This window comes from Vigna angularis, chromosome 8 (assembly GCF_016808095.1).
Source record: "Vigna angularis cultivar LongXiaoDou No.4 chromosome 8, ASM1680809v1, whole genome shotgun sequence".
Taxonomy (NCBI): Eukaryota; Viridiplantae; Streptophyta; class Magnoliopsida; order Fabales; family Fabaceae; genus Vigna; species Vigna angularis.
This window is the reverse complement of record NC_068977.1, coordinates 32787376-32809523: the sequence shown is the minus strand read 5'-3', so window position 1 is coordinate 32809523 and position 22148 is coordinate 32787376. Positions and strand designations below refer to the sequence as shown.

The window sequence follows — 22148 nt, the reverse complement described above, 5'->3', positions numbered from 1 at the left end:
AAAATACCCTCTTTCAGTGAACCATGTCACCATTTCTGCTGCTACAATCTCTATTTCTAGACTTCCATTCTTTATTGCATTCTTTGAGATGAAGAAGAAGAGAAAGAGAGCTTATTCAAGAAAGCACGTTCCTTAAGTTATTATTTATGTTTTAGAAAGATTGTTCTTGAAATTGTATTTTAAATAGTTCGTTTTAAAACATATTTTGTATGTTATGGAAAATTTGTTCAGAAAATATTATATATGTTAAAAAAAACTATTCTAAAAATTTTGTTTTGAAATACATTTCATTTGTTCAAGAAAACTTATTTCGATAATTCAGTTCCAAAAGTCATGTTTCAGAAATTTTAGAAAGGTTGTTTTGAGAAAATTTCACAATAAATAATTTATAGTTCACTTCTAAAAAAAATAAAATATCATGGTTAACTTTGTGTCAGACCCATTAAAAATTCACTCAAAACTCCAGCTGAGTGGAAGACAAGTGTCGAGGAAGGGGAGCTGGAAAACAGAAAGTGGAAGACAGGTATGAGCAGTGGAGAGTGGCCGTTCGGTTTTGACGGTAGGAGTAAAACTCTAAGTTTTCAAAAATTCACGCCACTCTCTACATGCAACCATCTTCTTCCACCTTCTGAAACTCCATTCTTCTCCTCCTTCTCTCTAAGATTTCTTCATCTTCTCTCTACGAAATCTTACTTTTTTCTTCCTCCGATCATCAAACAGACCACACCTGAGCATTCCCGGCGTCAAGGGCGTTCGTTTGAACCGATCAGTTTTCGATTTCGAGCTGGTAAGTTCATCTCTCCCTCAGCCGCGTGGTTTCCTGGACATGCAACCCAAGTTCTGGTTTCATGTGTTGATCACTCTTCTAAAAAGAGTGATTCTGATAGTGTTTTGATCTTTACTTGATTTAGTTTCGGAAGTTGTCGAGCGTTGAGGGTAGAAGGATTGGTATAGGTGAACCAATAACCATATCTGTGAGTGTTCGGTCACGTTAAGAGGTAAGGGAAGCTTATATAATTTGATTTATTTTGTTGCTTCGAATGGATGCATGTTCGTTGATTGCTGAATGAATATGAAATATGGTTGTTACTGCATTGTTGGTTGTATGAGTATATGAATCTAAGAGATGAGAAATTGGAATGATATTGTGTTTGATGATTTGGTTGATGATGAAATATGGTATGTTGTTTAAAAGTATTGATGATTAATGAAAGCCATGAAATGGGTAGGGATGTTGTCGAGAGTCAGTATTGACCATTCAATTATACAAGTGTTCGTTCTCAGTAGCGTTCGTTCTTAATAAGTGTTTGGTATTAGACCATGTTGTCGAGAGTCAGTATTGACCATTCAATTATACAAGCGTTTGTTTTCAGTAGCGTTCGTTCTTAATAAGTGTTTGGCATTAGACCAACGATCATTCGATATAGTGTTCAGTTTTCTTGTGGACTCGGTTGGAACTGGATTCTTTCATTTGGAGAGAGTTCTAGTTGAAGACTAGCGTCTTCGTTTCGTTTTGTAATATTTGTACTTAAGCGTTTAACCAAGGATATTCATTCCTTGGTATTTGATTATAAACTTCAGTATATCTATATGTATTTGTATATTTCGTTCGTTCTTGAACATTAGTTAAATGATATCTTATATTTATCAAGCCTTTATTCTATAAATTAACTAGTGCTCAGTCTTACACCAAGTGTTCGTACTAAGTAGTGCTCGGTCTTACACCAAGCGCTCGTACTAAGTAAGTGCTCGGTCTTACATCATGCGCTAGTTCTTATTTCCGTAATCTATCTTTATAATAAGAGCGTTCGTCCAAACTCAATAGCGTTCGCTCTCTACAGTGCCCGGTCTTCGACTGACATTTGGTTTCCTTGATGTTTAACTCATTAAGAAGCTAAGTATTTATTGGCATTCAGTTTCTTCATATGATTCCGTCAAGTGCTATTATTTGATGTCCTACAGTATCTGTCTTAATTGGTTTCGACCTAGAGTCTTAGTACTCGGCCTAGGCTTTACGGTGTTTGGTTTGAAATCTCAAGAGTCAGTTCATTAAATTGGCTCACTTGGAAAATAACGTTCGATTCTATTGGTCTCTAAGAAGTATTATTGTATTCGGTCCCTTTCACAACAAGTGAGTAACTCTCTCGATTTGATTAGTTTTGAGTTGGAGACATCTCGGTCTCACTCCAAGTTTTCAGTCTCGTTCTGGGTTAAAAACTAACGTTCGATATTTGGTATCCTACGGGATCTTTATTCAAATTGGTTAAGTTGAAGTTTTAATGATGAAAGATGATGGAATATGATATGGATGAAATGACTTTGATTATGAAAGAGTATTCCGGGGAGGAATATCTCATGAATGGATATTGGAAATTGGTAAAGTATGAATGTGGATAAATCTAAGCTGGCGGTTCATCCTGATATTCTGTGATTACTCGTTTTTCACGTAGAGAAGGGTAAGTCATGTGTAGGAATGGCAGGAGGTCCTAGTCCTTATGGTTAATTTGGACAGATAGGACTAACCTCGGGTGGCAGCTGTTGAGGGTATCCTAGTTACTACATCACCCGGGTGCACGAACGTCGTAGCTACACAGAATTCATACAGTCCGGACAATCAGAGTCTAGAATTAGGCTTTGCATGAAAGAGTTAATGATTTTATCTGGTTTAATTGATTGTGTGAAATATATGCTGATACATGAATTAAATTACATAAGCTTACCCTATTTTCCTGTCTTGTCCGTTTTATATGTTCGGTTATTGTCCTGTCGCAATGATCATCCGTGTGGATGTGAGCAGAAGGAGAAGAGATGCTGGAAGAAGCGCTAGAAGAAGAAAGTTTAGTCGAGGTAGAAGTTAAGACCGAACAGTAGAACCGTTCGATCAATAGTCAGTTTAATTGTATGATGACCGTTCGATTATCTTTTACCTTTTTCTTTTGTATGACCGTTCGGTATAGGCCTTTTGTAAACCGTTTGGTCTAGATTGTTTATTTGTACAGTTTTAACTTTCTCGTTATTCTGTAAGATCGTTCGGTCATAAGCGTACGTCCTATCTTTTGTAAGACTGATTTGTAATATTATTATATGTGATTATTCTATTATATAGTTTTATACTATATTTTTGGGATGTTACACTTTGTGTCATTAAAATTAATAATTTTAGATATTAAAATATTGTCTATTTTTTTTATCAAGTTAAAAAAATATTGCAAAAAATTATCGAAAAGTCAAAGAAAAATATTCAATAAGGTTTCAAATTCATATATTAATTATTTTTTATAAAATTTTTAGATGTTTAACACTTTATTATTTTATAGTTGATATACTGGATCATTTTTTTTATATTTTCGTAGTTTTCTTTATTAACTTAAGTTTTTCTACATTTAATTATATTTTAATTTTTAGCAATATAGATAAATAATTAAAAAAACAACATTAAAATTATTTATTATTTAATTATTTTTGAATTTTTTATGTATCAAATAATTATATAATAACTTAAAACTACTTTATTATTTAATTATTTTTAACCTTTATTTTTAAGGTATAAAATAAATTATGAATTATAACATTAAGAATTATAAAAGAATTTGTCCTTTAAATAAAATATAACTAGAATTCATTTAAAGATGCATTTAATGTCAAATTTACTATAATCTTTTGTTAAATTAAATGTTTATTATTTTTCTTACCCAATTTATATGAGCAACTTTTTCACGTGCATGAATGCAGGTCATAATGGTTTTTTGAAAGTGATGACAGCACACTGAAGATTGAGGATAGGACTTCTTTTCGATGCATTTTACAATATATTTTTTCATCAAATAACAAAATATAATTTTTTTTTTCTTAAGGAATCGACTTCGAAAAGTCAAGTGGTTTACTGAGTCAAAAGAAGCCAAAATAAACGTATTTATTATAAGGGTAATGGTAGGTTATATAAGAATCTAGGACAATATTTTTTATATAATATATGTATTATATACCTAATCGATGTAGAAATTCTATGAATTTAATGTCATGTTAAAAAAAGTTAAAAAATAAACTTTAAGTTTAACTTAATTTTATATAATCAATTTAAAAATTAAAATTTATATTTATCTATATACTCTAAATTAATATTATCTTTAGTGTACTTTCAACATCGTATAAATATAAAAACATGTCATTAATATTATTATTCTTATAATTGATAAAGGAATGGCTTTTTTTCAGCTCAAGACAAGAAGTGGAGACAACAAAGTTACTTTAGTAGAAGAAAGTGGTTGGGTAGGACATGTTGAAGAAAGATGAAATTAATGTTTTCTAAATGCGGTGGACGGAGAAGAAGACATTGAATTGAATAATTCCACCCATCGGTGTTATCTTCTCATAACATTTTTCTCTATTTTTCCAACTTCTCTTCTGAGAGTTTCTCACAGGAATCAAGATGGCTACTTTGACTGTGCCCCCAGTTCCTCCTTCTCCTAGAGATGATGCACTGCAACTTTACCGTGCCTTTAAGGGTACCCTTTTTCTCTTCAATTTTCAATTCTTCTTATGCTTTTAAACACACCTTAAAAGTCTCACCTTTAATTAACTACCTAGTTTTCTGTTTGAAACTTCCCTTTGGGGAACATGCTATTTCTGGAAATTCATGTCATGTCAGTGTGAATTTTAACATAATATCCCAGTATTAACCTTTTTGCATTTTTGGTTTTAATTTTGAAGTTTGGAAACAAGCCCTGATTGCCAATGTTGTTGTTTTCTTTTTGTTTTGCATGTAAATGTACCTTGTGAAGAAGAGTCTTGACTCTTGAACGTTTATTTCTTATATTGCTCTGAACTTTCTCAACCCTAATTTGAACATTTTTTTCAATTATTCAGACCTGTGATTTCTTTCTAATTGTGCTGTTTTCACAGGATTGGGTTGTGATACCAGTGCTGTTATCAATCTTCTTGCTCATCGTGATGCTACACAGCGTGCCTACATCCAACAAGAGTACAAAACAATGTATTCTGAGGAACTTTCCAAACGTTTAGCTTCAGAGCTTAGTGGAAAGTTAGAGGTATACTAATCATTAAAATACAGTACCATGTTCAGAGGAAATTTTCCATAAACTTATGTAAGAAACAAAGAGCAAAAATATATTCTTTATGCATAAGTGTCATATATGTCAGGAATGTAAGTGTAGGTCTAAATCAGAGATTAAATAAATAATAATATTGAGCAAAGAAAATTCATAAATCTATTGTTTTAAAACTTTAGATTAAAAGTAGTGTTAATATGTTATGTGAATTTGGCTCATGTCATTGTTGTTATAAACTGACGAAACCAAACAGAACCGATGAAAGAGCAGAAATGTGTTTTAGACAAAAATAGACATATAGATAGATTATTCATATTCTAGAAACATATTTGTATAGAAAACTAAATCATGTGTCTTAAAATTTAGAATAGAGGATGAAATGTTTCCCAACACTTCTGGTTGGTCTTATACGTTCTTTTTTTTGTCTGTTTATCAGAGTGCAGTTCTGATGTGGTTGAAAGACCCTGCAGGACGTGATGCATCAATCATTAGGAAGTCTCTGGTAGAGATCCGAAGCCTTGAAGGTGCTACTGAAGTTATATGTTCACGAACTCCATCTCAGCTGCAGTATTTAAAACAGGTCTACCATTCATTGTTTGGTGTTTATCTTGAGCATGATATTCAAGCAAACACCAGCCCCGGGAGTGATCATCAAAAGGTGAGATTTCTATTGCTAACATTCATGAAACCAACCCAAGATGTTGTTCTTCAGGATATGCCTTGATAAACTAATTAATGCATGAACATTTTTTAAGAGAGAAACTGAAAGAAAATAACGAAATGAGCTTCTTTAGCTAAGATAAGTTTAGAAATGTTACTGACAGAAAAATTCTCCAAATTAGTTTGCTTTCATGTTTGAATCCATGAGTTCCTTTCAAGTAATTAGAAGAGTGGAACTGCTGCTATTGATACCTTTTATGTATGAAACTTGCTTCAGTTGTTGCTTGCATATATAAGCACACCTCGTCCTGAAGGCCCTGAAGTTAACAGAGAAATTGCTCAGAAGGATGCAAAAGTTCTTTACAAAGCAGGGGAGAAGAAACTAGGAACTGATGAAAAGTCCTTTATCCACATATTCAGTGAACGGAGTGCTGCACATTTGGCTGCTGTCAGTGCTTATTACCATGACATGTATGGTCATTCTCTGAAGAAGGTATCTTCAGCATTTTTAATTTCTTTAATTGAATTTACTCTTTCTTCTGATATTTTTACTGTGTTTGTTCAATCTGAATTTATCAGGCAATAAAGAATGAAACATCTGGACTGTTTGAACTTGCACTTTTGACAATTGTCCAATGTGCCATTCATCCTGGAAAGTACTTTGCTAAGGTATTCAACTTTTGATGAGTGCTTCTTGCAATGCAATTTCAACAACTTTTTGTTCAATGACTAACTGTAGACACTTATGCTAGGCTTATTGAAAGAATTATTTTGACAATGATGTTGAACATGTATTTCACTGTTTAAAATAAATTGTGCTTGTGTTACATGGAAGGAAATTATTTTGAAAGGTTTAGGACCTGTACCTGTTTGATTTCCTTCTTACTTTTTGATTAAAAGCCTTTTACAGAACAATTTCATAATACTCAGCAGTTAATTTCCATCCTTAATCTGTCAACTTTTGAAAAGTGTTTCCAAAGCAAATGTCTTAAACCATTAAATAGAAACAACTCAATAGTTGCATTTTAAAACCTTGTTTAAAAACCTTGAATTTAAAAACCACCCTACACAGTTGTGTAAACAACCTTGTTTGGTTGCATTTTAAAAACTCAGCATTTTTAGAAAAAAGAAACCGAGAACGCCTTTTGACATTCCAGAGCAAGTTTGTCAAACATATTTTCTCCAGGGCATTTAGAATAAGCAGATTGTATTGGCTAAGTCATTTGGATTCTTGTAACTTTTTGTTGGAAATCTGATATCGACTATAGGGATAAAGTCAATTCATAATATATAAGTGAATGTAAATTTCATATTGCAAACCAGTTTTGTAAGATTGAGATAATATTGAAGTTTACTTCTAAACATGATATCAGAGTCGTGGGTTAAAGCTATCTATATTCATCATGATGCCTTTTGATTTGCCAAAGCCAACATTAATGGAATTGATTCTTCAAATATGAATGAGGGAAGCTTTTAAAATATGTGACCACCATGCAGGTTTTGCACAAGGCAATGAAAGGTTTGGGGACTGATGATTCCACACTGATAAGAGTGATTGTGACAAGGACAGAGGTTGACATGCAGTATATCAAAGCAGAATATTCAAAGAAACACAAGAAGACTCTGAATGATGCAGTTCACTCAGAAACATCTGGTCACTACAGAGCTTTTCTTCTCTCACTTTTAGGCCCTAATATCTAGCCAACAAGATGTTCAATGTGGGATAAACTCACCCCTCTGATGGTTTAAGATTGGTTTGTTGCAGTTTGTGATCCATGTAGTGTAACCGATCTCTTGTAAAATAAGGTTGTTGTTATTGTTTTGTACACTTGTACTAATGCTTTGAGAGTATTAGTTTCAGCGTAATGCATTGATGAAGAACTTTTGTGTATTAAATATATATGTTTTTTTCTTGTTTTAACAGTCAAATTGAGGTTAGAAAAGCTATTACTTTCCATTCAATCCTACACATATGATTGACATCAGATTTAGTAGTTTTACTTAAAATTAAGATTTGAGGCTTAACATCAGTTATCAACATCTTAATACGTTTTTGTTATAATTGGACCACATAACTATTTATAACCTTTACTTTTTAGAGATATAATTTAAGGCTAAGGTTCTTTTGAGATTTTTCTGCTACAGAACATAGGAATGTTGGAAAGAAAAGAATGAGCAAAAAAGTGAGAGATGTAAGTGACAATACTGATACATTGATTAATACTATACAACCACTTAATTTCTTATCAAGATGTCATTAGTTCAATTAAATGATCAATTAAACTTTTGATAAGAAAGAACAAAAGGGAGAAATAAATACAGGATATTAAAGAAATATAGCAGTTGTACAAAAGACTTAATAATAAAAAAATATAGGAGTATATATATTTAAGAAAAATAAACTATTTGAAGAATCTGAAAGCTACAACTTTATTATTTTCTAAACTTGAAATATAATTTATTGTAGAAAATTGAAACCATGATATTTAATATATAGGAGCTGTTTGGTGTAGATTCCACTTTCTGGGCCTCTAAACAGGGAAGGAAAAAAAGTTGCATTTTCCTATCTGCACCCTTTAATTACTATCTGCATCAACTAAAAGCGAAAAGACTAAAATATCCTTAAAGTATAATTTAATCTCCAAGTCTAATTCTTCCCCATTGCTCAATCTGTAAAGATTTCATATTACACAGTTTAAAAAGGTGTATGTTATAATTTAAAAGTTTCTTCTCCAATTTTTTTGGAATTGGTCTTTGTAACACCTTATTAATGAAGGTTTAATAATTATGGAGGTGCTGTTAGTAATTAGAGGGGTGCATAAAGAAAAAGTAAAAAAAATCATTTATATATTATAATTTAATTTTATCTCTAATTAATATAAATTTTTCAACAAAATTTTACAACGTTTTAATCCTTATTTTTTCCGAGACTATTCATGATAGTTTTCTCACATAGATAATGACATTATGTTAAAGAAATTATTATTATTAATAATAATATTCTGTGGAAAATATTGCACAAATTACTTAAATTTAATCTTGATTTGTGGTTCTAGAATGCACATACATACCGAAGTCCAACCCTTACAAGTTTAAATGAACAAATAAAAAATAAAAAAATCAGTGGTTTTAACTTGTGGAAGGAGTTTTTATGTACACAAACCCATTCAATTCACCAAGTCTTTTACAACTTTATAATACATAATTATATATAAAATTTTAAGGAGTTTTTCTTGACTTATGTGTGATTTCTTGTTGTATTAAATCATAAAAAAATATAAAATATGGTATTATTTTTTTTTCATTTTTGACCTAAAAATTTCTGACTTCAAGCTCATTTCTTGCCCATTTTTCTCTTTTCCTCTAATACAAGAAACAAGAGGCACGTCATTAAGAACGACACAAATGTTTAATAAGAATATAAAAATTTGCATACTTAATTTCGGGTTTCTTAATATACAGGGAGTCCATTTTGATAGTAATGCATAACACTTCTAAAGTTACTATATCAAGAAATAAAATGCATATAAATATAATAAAAAATATTACATTGTCATCTTTTAATTACTCACGCATATATTTGTTGATGAAAAAAATACATAACTAATATTTTGTATTATTTCAGAGTTTTCAAGTTTAACGTGATTTTTTTTATATGAAAACAAACATAGGGTGACATGAATATGACAATAAATTTATTAGATTTTTTGGTAATAATTAAAAAGTAGATTTTAAATTTAATTCAATTTTATAAAAATAAAATAAGTATGCATTTACTATTTTAAACTGATTTTATCACTGGACCTTCAACAATAACTGTCTATATTATAATTTAAAGAATTGTTTAGTATAAATCATAATTTTGCATAAAAAAATATGGATGATGAATAATTTGAATGTGATTATTTTTTGGGTGCGAAAATATTTGACTAATAAATGTTAAAATAATTAAAAATGTCAAATAGCTGTCAAAATGAAAGGACTAATTTTGAAAGGGATTTGCTGATAAAAACTATGAAAACGTATTAGACAAAAATTAATGGCTCACCAAACAGATACCAATTATATATTTTTAACAATTTTTTTTTTGGTTTAGGTTCTCAATAGAATCACCATCTTCACAAAATGGCAAACCATAAAATTCACTTTTGCATTTCGAAAAAAGAAACAGATTACTCAAAAAATTAGATAAAAGTTAATTATAGGGAATTAATTTTTGTGTTTAAAGCATGTGATTTTGACTATGTCTATCCTATTTTTTTATCCTTTCTGTATATACACAAAAACATTATTTTTTTCAAAATATACTACACCCAGAAAAAAAAGAATATATTAATTATTGAAGAATGTAATAAGTATAAAAAAGCATGATGAAATAAATAAATTTAGGTGAAACTAGGGCAAAGGGCATTTAATTAAGGTGTGGACCAATTGAAGTAGTGATATGTGATTTTGAATGATTTATTTGGCCTAGAGTGGTGTAGATCAATGTGGAGCTATCAGTCCCTTTCACTGTGTTTCCATCATCTTCCATGCCAAAATAATAATGCAGACATTCACATTCTGCAATTAATGTTCTCATCATGCAATCATGCAGAACCTTTTCATCTTCATCAACTTGCCCTATCTTTCACCACATCTTTTTTTCTTTTTACTGCATATCTTAAAACTAACCCTAATTCTCTTTTTTTAAAACAATTTTACTGAAATACTATAAATATATTAAGTAGAAAAGAAATGTGAGAACATCAGTTATTTTAATTTTCTTTATATGATTAAAAAAACTACAGATATTTTTAATGATTCATACCGATATATCTCTGAACTTAAAAAAAAAAGATAAAGTTATTTGGATTAAGAAAAAAATTATAAGAAATGAAAAAAATATTATTTATATTTGTGAATGATACGATGATGAATTTGATAGATAAAAAAATGTTTTAATTATTAAATTTAAAATATTATTATTTTATATTTAATTATAAAAAAAATTAAAATAAAGCATAATAAATATAAATTGTGTTAAAATGAAATATGATTTATTATTTTATATTATTATTGTTATTTTCTTTCTTTCAATTACAATAAATCACTTTTGGGTATGTAAGGAAAACAAATTTAAGAGATTGAACTCTCACTATAGTCCTTCAAATCACTTCATTCAAACAACCTTGACATGCCTATTTCTTTCCTCCAATTACAATAAATCACTCCAAACAAACACATAAGTGAAATAAATTTAATATAATCACAGTATTTTTCAATTTAAAATTTAATTGAAGCATAAAAGATTTAACAAATCAACATGTTTAAAATTATTGACATATATAAGATCTATTCTTAAAATAATATACAGACTATGCTAAAAGGGTATAAAAATTAAATTTTAAGTTTTATATTGGTTTAAAAATTAAACACTACAGCTTCTGAATTACAAAACAACAGTATAATCTGAATTAATGCAGCAAAATACAGATATATAATTAGTTATAATGTGATTCTCCAAAGGATGAAACATAAACCTCTAACAACCAAAATGCTCACATATTGTAACCTTTTTTTTGAATATGCTTCACTTAAGGTTACAGCTGTTGCAACTGGCTTTTCCATCAGAGCATCAAGTCAGTGGAATATCATATCAACGAAAAGGAGTTCATAAGTGGGGCATAATGCAAGCCACAATCACAACACAAACATGCAAATCACAGTATCAAGTAACGTGGATATCTTCCAATCATAGCTCATGTATCAGGAATTTTTATAAGCACAAACACCTTTTTTTAGCAGGATTTACCAAAAGATGTGATTTCTGCATACACATGAAAGAAAACTCACTAATATATTCTTCAAATCTTTCACAATCATCACTGTTTTTCTTATATATCCCTTGTGCACAAGTCAAGGATAAAATCCAAAGAACAAAAGTATACTAATGATAGATACCAGCTATATCAAGCTTTCACACAAACAAGAATCAAAATGAGGCTGAAGAAAAGTTGTGCATGGACAAATCTGTAAGAACCTAGGGAAAAAAGAAAGGAAAAAGGAGAAAAAAGAAAGAAAGAGGGAACAAAGGCCTTATTATACATCTGATTCCTTCTTTTCTTCAACTTTTACTTTTAACTATAATAACATTTATATAACGACTAACACAACCTAATAAGCTTTGGCCCAAAAAGAATATACAGAGATGCTTTAGATTTCTGGAAAGTGCATTACATCTTTGCCCTGAAAAAAGCACTGCCTATATATATTATAATTAATTTATATTCTGTGCATTAATCTTTTCTATTTTTGGCTAGTAATGAAGTGATCATGTAAACCAGTTAAAATTAGGCATTTTCATTCTTGTGTTGATCTCCCTAAGGTGAACTCCAAGCTTGGATTTTGATCCTTGAAGCTTCTTGTTTGTGTGTAGTTGTTGTTTCCCTGCACAAAGTAGTTTTTCATGAACTCAGGCTATATATATATATATTATTCTTATCCATCTCAACAGATCATTGATGTGAAGATGATTAAGTCACAACCTCAGAAAATTTCCCAGAATGCTGAGATGCTATGATTTCTTCCAAATCATGTGCACTAGCTTCTATCCGTGCTCCTCTACTGTGAGTCATTTCAAGGAACAAAGTTTTGAGAAGTTTAATGTCACAGACAAACGTATTAATTATGACACAATCTTTATTTTAGACAAATTATTGTTTTCGTTATTTCACTGTGTTATTGTGAGTTCTAACATATTGCAAGGAAAATAATAACAGTACTAAGATATGAAAAACTAAGCAGCTACCAGTATGTGAAGAACACAAACGAGGATAAAGCAGACAGAAATAGCAGTTTCTGAAAATTGAGGTAAGGAAAAACAATACAAGACTAAGTATATGTGAATGTCCAATCCATATCTCACACCAAAACATATAAATCTAGAATACAAGAATAAATATTAATAGATGATATAATAACCACATGTAAATAATATCATAACAAATAATAAATTTTATTAAAATAGATTTAAAATCATATTCTGATATCATGATAAAAAATAAATTTAAACCTAATTTAATTTTATAAAACTAAGTTTAAATTTAATATGAACTCGTTTTATCTTTAATCATATAAATTTTTTATTTTAAAGACATTTACATAGAAAAAATACAATATTATATATATATATATATATATATATATATATATATATTGATTAGCTTATATATTTATATATTGGTTTTTCTTTAATTTTAAGTATATATATCCATTGATTTTTTAAAATATCTTGTTAATGTTATTCTTACTAGTTGAAAAGACAGATATGATAATCTCTTATGGGTTTTGAACAATATTTTCTTTTCATTCTCCATTTCTTTTACTGTATGATTCAATCTCTCACTTCTCTCTCTTTCTTATCTTTCATTATTGTAAAAGAAAAGTTGTACTAATCTGTTGTCTGAGGTGAAAGAGCTGAATTAATTACGACCATGAAGTCATGATTACCAACATTTAAACATGATGGTTCTATGAAATTCTGTATACGTACAGCTTTAGTTCTTCTGCAGTGTGAATTAGCTTTAATTCTTCTCTACTCCACTGAACACATGCTACCTACTTTATTAACTTTTGAAGATAAAATACAGAGAACATTTGCTTTGAATAAAAAATACTTTATGCTTTCATTTTCGTAAGATCTAAGTCGAATGAATATGATGCAAACAACACAAACATTAAAAAGGTATCGTTTCTATATATCATATAATATGTTCCAACAAGTATATTTCACTTATAATCTTAAATTTTTTTCTCCATTTAAAACTTTCAAAAGTAGGTATATATTCTTCATCTGGTAAAGTAAAGATTACAAGTTCAGTCTTATAATTAGGTTTACTGATATTAGAACATTATAGTACATTAAAACAAACACTTGTGATGGTCAATGTGCATTTATTTCATTCGTACCTGATCAGAGAAAGGACTATACTTACATTTAAGCCATCTGCATGCAGTTATTTCTACAAGAAATTATAAAGTTTAAGATCTTTTGAGTACATGTATATTCACTTAAAAACTTTAGTTTCTGTTCATGCATTACAACATTTTATGTCATGAATAGATTGAAGATGTATTTCATTGTATTATACAATATAAAAGTTCTGTTGCAGAGAATTTATCAGAAAAAAGGTAAGAAAAATAATCAGGAAACGGCAAGGAATAATGAAAAAAGACCAAATAACAGGGAATCTAGGTTTTTAAAAGGAAGTCAAGAACATATGTGTGTGTTTGTGAGTCAGTGTTTGATTCAAGAACATATCCTCCATTAACTCTGAATTAGGAGCTTTTTTATTAGTTTTATATTTTTAAAGATAGGTTAAACAACCTAAACCTAAATCTGTACATGTTGATATGAGTAGTTTGATAATTATGTCTTTTAATTAAACCTTGACTTTGAATTTGTAAATGAAATCATACTATTGGTATAATTTTATTGTTAAATTTGATGGAAAAATTTAAAAGATAGTTCAGTATTCATAAAAGTTTCAAACACTTTAAGTAAAAAATAGTGTTGAGAAAAGTATAATATGTGTATTTTAAGGTTTGAGATGCATTTTTTAAGTTTACTTTCTGCCATAGTTGTTTTCAAATAATTCCCACTAATTATCTCTATATGAATAGAGAGAAAGAGAATATTTTTTTCTGAGAACGATTTGATTAAGCCCTATTAGGTGATGTAGATAGTGGGAGAAAATTAATAATGATTTTAAAAAAATATATATTTTAGAAACAAATTTTTAAAATTGTGTGAAAATGTCATATACTGGAGAATTAAATATCTGGTAATACCTTTGTTAAGAATATTATCCTTTAAGAAATTATATTCTAATTAGTGAAAGATCAAAATTCTTCAGAAACAACTTTTTATTTCAAGGAAAAAAATTTTGGAGATAAATCAGTGATCTTTCACTAATAGTAAAATATAGTAATACAGGGAAGGACCCTATTATTGAAAGTTTATATATAAAACTTAATTTAATATAAGGTTAAGCTTGTGTTTATACATCATTATAAACTTAAGTTATTATGTGATGTAAGTTTAATTGTGTGTAATTTACTCATGAAGATCTATTGCCGTTTTACTTGTATTTTTATAGAGTGACATCAGATTAATTATTGCTAGAAATCAAATAAACTTTAATTTTTAAAAATACTTTATTTTATGTTTTGTTTCATTGTTCTTTCCTTTCTAACAAACTAGCAAACAGAAGATTATTTTTTTTTGGAAGCTTTCATTGTGTCTGTTTCATTCTTTCACAGGTAATTAAGTTTATTTATAATGTCGATAAAAAAAATAGATTCTAATTCTCTAAAATGGGAAAATAAATTTACTATATAAAAAAATAATTTTTTTCAAAATCTGTGTTGAAATTAATCTTATTACAATATATTGCTAGGTGCAACAGGCTGTCCATTAACCTAACTAGGCTTTTGTAGCTTATCAGGTGGGTTTGACTTGCATCTCAATTAGTTTGACCAATGTCATACTATATAATATATAATATTTAATTTATTTTAAATACTGTTTAAAAATACATATCATAAAACAACTTCTTTTTTAATTTTACATTAATAAAACATAACTTAAATATGTGTAGCATTTGAATTCAAAGTTTTTATATCCATTTAGTTTGATTCTTTATTCAATAATTATTTTTTCTTTGTTTCTGCAAAACAATCATTCTCAATCTATAGTTAGGTTGGATTTGGATTTAAGAAATTGATTAGTTTCAACTCAACTTATAAACACTTCTCTACTAAAGACTCGTATCATCAACTAATCTAGTAATAAACTATATATTAAGTTACAATTATAACCTTTACATATTTTATATTTAAATTACAAAAATCCAAAACTTTCACATACACATGTTCACAATATAATAGTTTAGACAAAGGATTAATATAACTAATTAACTATTAAAGTTAAAACATGATTATTTTTAAAAGTCATATGATTTTATATTTTAAACTTGAATCTTCTTTTAAATTTTAATTTAATTATTTGTCCCCGTCATATAAAAATTGTACAAACATTAATTAGAATATAAAAGTTGGATTTCAATCTTAAGTGAATGATCAAGATTAAAATAAAAATAATTAATCCTAATTAATCACCTAGAATACTTATACAGTTATGACTCATTTTTCATCCTTCCAAATGAAATTATTCATTTTATTTAATTACACTAAATCAATAATGTATTTGGTCTAAAGATGCTTGAGTTATCTGATAAATCATCTTTGAACATGAGAATGCCACCCTAATGCACATTTATAAACATATTATTTTGCTAGTATAATGCAATTTTATTCATAGGAAATTTTATATATAAAATTTATATGAATAAAAAAATAGTCCTAATTAATTCTGCTACTTAGTTCTTTTCTTCTCAAATACCACATTTTTTTTTAAAAAAAGCATGGAAAATTGAAAATATTGTACTTATAATGTTTCTCTTCTAAATGTATAATTTGTGCACTTAAATGTATTATTTTGCTGGTATATTTTACAGTAAAATAAATTTCAACTTTTTATTTTCTAATTCTTACTAAATAAGAAACATGCTTAACTTATTTAATAGGTCTCAGAAAACTTAATTAATTACAAAAAAAAGGTGATGAAAATTCAACCTCCCTGTACCAGCACTTCTCTTCTAAGTATGAGTTGTGTAGCAAAATAGAAACAAAGAATTCAACTTCACTGTCTATCTTTCTGACTTGAAGGAACTTTTTTGCAGTGTACAAACGTGAGGACCGAGACAACATCAGAGCTAAATTCATTAGAATCCAACTCAAATTTTGACCACCATTTTCAGGACTTAGGGAAGCTAAAAGTGATCAATATATATATAATATGATTTCATGTGATCTCATACAAACTAAGTTGTGTATTAGGCAAATTAGCAGACTCATTTGGGACTGTCATAAACCAGAATAGTGTGAAGTTTTGCTTGATTTTCTGTGTCTGAAATCTTAGACATTTTTAGCCTCCCAAAAAAGAAGTTAATCATAGCATAAAGGCATTATTATGTTGTATCACTGAATGACAACTTTTTGAGAATTGTATATTTGAACCTTCACTTCCACTAAGGATATTGTTTTCTACCTATTGCATTGCAGTTCTCGGTAGAAATGTCTTTTCTGTGATTAGTACTCACAGTAGGAGTTTTCCACACCTAAGTTCTTAGCCCTTTTTGTCGTATTAGTTGACTCAAATTTTGAATTAGAAACTATAGTACCAAGCATCAATCTTTGATAAAGCTAAAATACCAAATGTACGAACAAGAGGAAAAGGAAAATTGGAATAGAAATAAAGCCTAATTGGATAACGGTATAGTGTTGTGAAGTAATGTTAGTTACTGAATTGTGATCAAAGCAAGTGCATTAAGAGATGGCATGATAATAGCCAAAGGGAGAAAGAAACTGCATAAGTCAATGTAGAGCATAGAAATATGCTGTTCTAAAAGTAGAATGTTAATCCATAAATGTACATATTCAACAGTGGAGAGAATAGGTCCTCCATGTATATTTTCACTTGCACATAGCCACTAAATTTCGTCTAGTTTCAGGAAACTTTGCTTTCTACACATTTAAAGAGGGTGAATGACATTGTATCAAAAAGGGGTATCAACCAAATGAGGAATCGCTACTTTGATCTTCAGAAAGAGAGAAAGAAAGCAGAAGTGGAGAAAATAAATGAAAAGCAAAAGTTGTCAGAGAGAAGCACTTTTTCAGTTTCACAAAAGGGTGTACATTGGACTTTCAGATTTTCCCCAAGTTCAATTATTAAACTCAAAACTTAAATACATGAACACTTGCATAGATAGTGAAAATCCAACACCATGCACCCATGCAGACAGTGACACTGAGACATTATTTCCAAACATTTTCATACATACAGCTCAGAGAAAGAGAAAGAGATTACCTGGTAGAAGAATTAGCCCATAGATTTCTGGAAGTGTGGCCCATATCATGATCCATGGATGCATTTGGAGCTCCTCTCTGATTGGGTAAAAAATTCTTATTTTGATTATTTGGGACTGTTATGGACATGAAATCCTCATCCCCATCTGTTTTATTGCATTATGTAAATGTAATCAAGCATTAATATAATTCAAAATCGCATCATCATCATAGACACAATATTAATTAATCTTTCTTTTGTACATACATGTTATACACATAAAGAAATTATTAGTTAATGGATATAGATTAAGAGGGTCTGAGTCATAAAGGGGTGTTAGTGTTAGGGAATCTCCATAGGAATTGAAAACATCGAGCTAAAAAATTTGGAGCGGAAATCAAGGAATTGCATTAGGTAAAATATTGCAAGCGGCGAGGGTGAGAATTACAATTATATATGAATTACCTGAAGAAGGTGCAGGTTTGTCAGTGTTCTTAACAGTCCGATACATCTGCAGTAACAAAAAAAGACAGATGAGATTAATATAATAGAAAGAAATGGAAATTTATATATATTAAAAAAGAGAAAGAGCAATGATAGATGGGAAATCTGAATTGTCTATGAAGAAGATTTTGAAGGAGAATAAAAAAGGGGAGAAAATAATCAAATCAGATGCTTCTTTTTGTGGGTTTGTTTGTTTAATAACCACGAGGTTGATGTTTGGTAAGGTAAGTAATTGCTTCTATTATTGAGAAATGATGGCTACTTTTCCTACTTTCTCTTTCTATCTTTTATCTCTTTGGCTTTCTCTCTCATGAAAAGTAGAACTTGTCATGTTCCTCTTGCATCAAACAACAACTTCCACTGTTCATCATTCATTCATTCACTGCATGCCTCGGTTCCTGTGCGGCCCCTTGGATAGATAGACCTTGGACAAAGTCTACACACTACCCTACTCCACAGAGGCGCAACAAAACACAGAGGGAAAGAAAGAGAAATAGAAATACAAAGCTTTTTTCTTTCTGTGATTTTGTTTTACATGGAAGAAGAAGGAGATGAGGATAAGAAAATGATGGTAAGGTGTAAGTCATATATACCTGCAAATGACTCTTCACATGAGCTAGTGTTAGATCTTTCACATCCATTAGTTCCAAAACTGACTTAGGAGTAGCCCCTAACATCCAACAAACACAACACTTCAAAACACGGCAAAACCTAGAACAATACTATTGTCTTTAATTTCACATCTTGGATATGTAATTTTTCATTTTAAACATCATTTTATATTATTGTTAATGACTCTTCAAACACAGTACAGAAACTCACACACACACACATATCTATGTAAAAAGGAAGAGGGAGAGAAATTCACTTTCATGGCCACCAAGTAGTTCAACAGCATGAACAAAGCGGTTGTGAAGAGAACTAGTCCAACGCATTCTCGGAGCCCTCATGTTCCTCTTACTACTTTGTTGCCTTGGCAACATTCTTGACCTCACAAATCCATTAGAAAATTCAGAAGCTCCAAAATTTGTACTATTCCCAAACTGCTGCTGCTGCTGAGGGTAATCAAAGTACTGAAACTGTTGGGGCCTTGGAGTATTCTCCATGGTTATATCATGAAACCTTGAGATTGGTTCTGCTGCCACACCCCCAACAGCACCATTATAGCTATAGTTAGGAGCAGAATTGGCAGAATAAGGAGGGTGTGGAAGTGAATATAGAGAAGGAAAGGAAAACTTGTTGGTGGGGCTTCTCTCTATTGAGGGAGCAGTACTGGTGTTGTCCAAAGATGAAAGGTTACTGTAGAGAGGGATTCCATTGATGAGTCTTATTTGACCATCAGAAACCCCATGATGATGGCTGAGTCTAACAAAGTTTCTCTTCCTCCAGGTGCTGTCAGCCTCAGAGGGAGTAGCAGTGAAAGCAGTTGTAGAGTTTGCTAAAGAAAGTTGTGTGTCTGTGTGGTAAGGGCTACAACCTTTGATTGAACCATCACTGTGGGATTTGAAGCCTTCAGCATAGTCATCTTCATCTGCTTGTTGTGGCCATGTATCAAAGGGTGAATCCCCTCCAGTGCAAATTGAAGAAGGAGCACTGTTTGGGAGGCTAATGTGAAGGGAAAGATCAGGAATCTGATTCGATGATTGGTCTCGGAAAATGCTATTCTGGGGCATTTTATCAATCACCTATATTCCCAGAAATGATTTCAATCTATAGTATATGATGTGCTAGCAACAACACAGGGAACAAAACCAAAATAGAAAAAGAAAAACACACTCAACCAATGAAGAATTCAGAATTTGAAAGAAGAGAAAGGGAGCTTAAATATACATATATATGTTTATTCTTCCACTATAGATTGAAATTTGATATATTTTATCAGAGAAGAACCCCAAAAACAGAAGAGGAAGCTAGAATATGAATCAGTTAAGGTGATTAATTGAAGGGCTGCAAAGTGATGAAATATATGAAAAAGATTTTTGAAAGAGAAGACACTTTCTCAGCTACACAAAACTATGAAGAGAGAGAGAGAAAAAGATGTGTAGTGGTGCATATAATATAAACAAAAAAATGTAAAAGGAATGGGAAAGAAAGAGAGAGATGAGAGTGTTTTTTGCTGGCTAACTTGAGTTGAGAGTATATATAGGAAAGTGACACTCCAACAATTCTTTTCATTCTTCTTTTTTTTCTATTTAATTAACTCTGCTTTTCTTTTCTTTTCTTTTCTTTTCTGCGTAGTCAATACACGCAAAAACTGCATAGGCAAAGTTGGGACAAGTTTTGCTGTGTTTGATTTTTCTTTCTCCAAAGAGGACGGATGAAATATATTAAACACTAAAGAGAGTAATCAAAAAAGAAACTCCACTCTTCGTTCTGCTGCTACATCCTCACTCTTCTTCTTCTGTCTCATCAACTTGATTCCCATGACTCTAATTAATTTCTCCTACAATAATATATGAAAAAGTAATAATAGAGCGACATATATTTACATTTATTTGACACATACTATAAGAATAAGATGATTACGAAAAAGAGTAGTTGACATTCATTTGACACACTTAATAATGGTAAAATAGTTTTAAAAGAGTAAACTTTTGTAATTTTTTAAAAAAAGAAAGTAAAAAAATAAGGAAAGATAGTATAAATAAATAATGTGTGTCAAAATATCATTTTTTCATAAAAAAAATGAACTTTTGTATTTTTCTTTTCAAGTAATGATACCGTAACATATTTTTACATTTATTTGACATATACTAAAATGATAAAATAGTCATAAAAAAATAAACTTCTGTAAATTTTTTTTAAGAAAGAAGTGAATATAAAATAAGAAAAAATAATATCAAATGAATGTAAAAAATTTATGTGTGTCAAAATATTATTATTTTAAAAAAAAGTAAAAAATAATAAAAAGTAAATCAAATTAATATAAAAAACTTGTGTGTCAAAGTATCTACCAAAAAATTATAAAAATTTAATTTTTATTTTTTTTTCTTAATTTCATATGCAAATTTGCAAGTCAAAACAACCTTATCAGTTAACATTATACTATTAGATATCAAGCGTAAAATAATCCATTTATAAAAATACCTGAAATTTTAAGTTGAAGATGATAACTTAAAATTTTGAATTAATCTCTTTATGGATTATCATTGATATTATATCCTTTATTTACATTAAATAATTAAAAAATAACTATAATTTATCTTTCACAGTAATAGTTGCGACTCTAAACAAAATAATAATATTTTTTTATGCTTTTAAATAATACACGTTTCCGTCTATCTTATTTGTTGGATAACAAAAGAAGTAAATTTTATATTAAATTAAATGGAAATTATAATATGTAATGATTTTTGTCAACTTTTACTCTAAATAGCTAAAAATCATCCTCGTACATAACATTATTTTTTCATTGCAGTACATAATACATAAACTGGATAAATAAATAGGCTTGTCTTCTAAATCTAAATGCTAAAAGAAGGATTATGTGCCTATAATAACTTTACTTAAACATGATTATCGTTCATTATCTCAAATAAAAAAAAATTAAAAAAAAATTATTACATATTTGACTACTGCATATTCATCTATCTAGAAGAAAGAGTAGCAGTACATGTACAGAAAATGTTTGAGTTTTTATGAGATTAACTAAATAGAAATTGCAATCCGAAATTTTTGTTAACTTGCAAGCGTTAATTTATATATTTATAGATGGTACTATTATACAAAAGAAAATTTATCAATTCTTTAACATTTTCACTTAAAACATGTAATTGTTGGAAATCCAAGTGTGAGTTAAGTTCCACATTGGATAGAAATGAGAAAATAGATCACTATATAAAGATGAAAGATCCATTCACTCATTACCTTAAGGTTTTTGGTAAAGAGTGGTGTCTTCTTTATATAATTGGACTCCAATGTTATTGGTGTTTATATCTCTCCGATGAACCTCCTCCTTGTTAGAT

General features: G+C 29.5%; 2 protein-coding genes across 3 annotated transcripts; one reads left to right on the top strand and one right to left on the bottom strand.

The window, feature by feature from the left end:
* Positions 1-4246: 4246 nt before the first annotated feature.
* LOC108344658 (annexin D5) lies at positions 4247-7625 on the top strand. Its single transcript, XM_017583099.2, has 6 exons — positions 4247-4505; positions 4903-5048; positions 5506-5727; positions 6007-6222; positions 6309-6398; positions 7227-7625. The coding sequence occupies exons 1-6, from the start codon at positions 4430-4432 to the stop codon at positions 7428-7430; spliced, it is 954 nt and encodes a 317-aa protein (XP_017438588.1). The 5' UTR covers positions 4247-4429; the 3' UTR covers positions 7431-7625.
* Positions 7626-11795: 4170 nt separating this feature from the next.
* LOC108344911 (probable transcription factor KAN4) lies at positions 11796-20307 on the bottom strand. Of its 2 annotated transcripts, XM_017583445.2 has the most exons (6): positions 19052-20305; positions 18777-18853; positions 18145-18190; positions 17701-17845; positions 12257-12335; positions 11796-12158 (listed from the first exon to the last, which is right to left on the bottom strand). In XM_017583445.2, the coding sequence occupies exons 1-6, from the start codon at positions 19854-19856 to the stop codon at positions 12072-12074; spliced, it is 1239 nt and encodes a 412-aa protein (XP_017438934.1). In that variant the 5' UTR covers positions 19857-20305; the 3' UTR covers positions 11796-12071. The 2 variants fall into 2 exon arrangements, with proteins under 2 accessions (XP_017438934.1, XP_017438937.1); XM_017583448.2 differs by lacking the exons at positions 11796-12158; positions 12257-12335 and adding an exon at positions 12966-13732 and having other exon boundaries at positions 19052-20307.
* Between the last annotated feature and the right edge of the window lie 1841 nt (positions 20308-22148).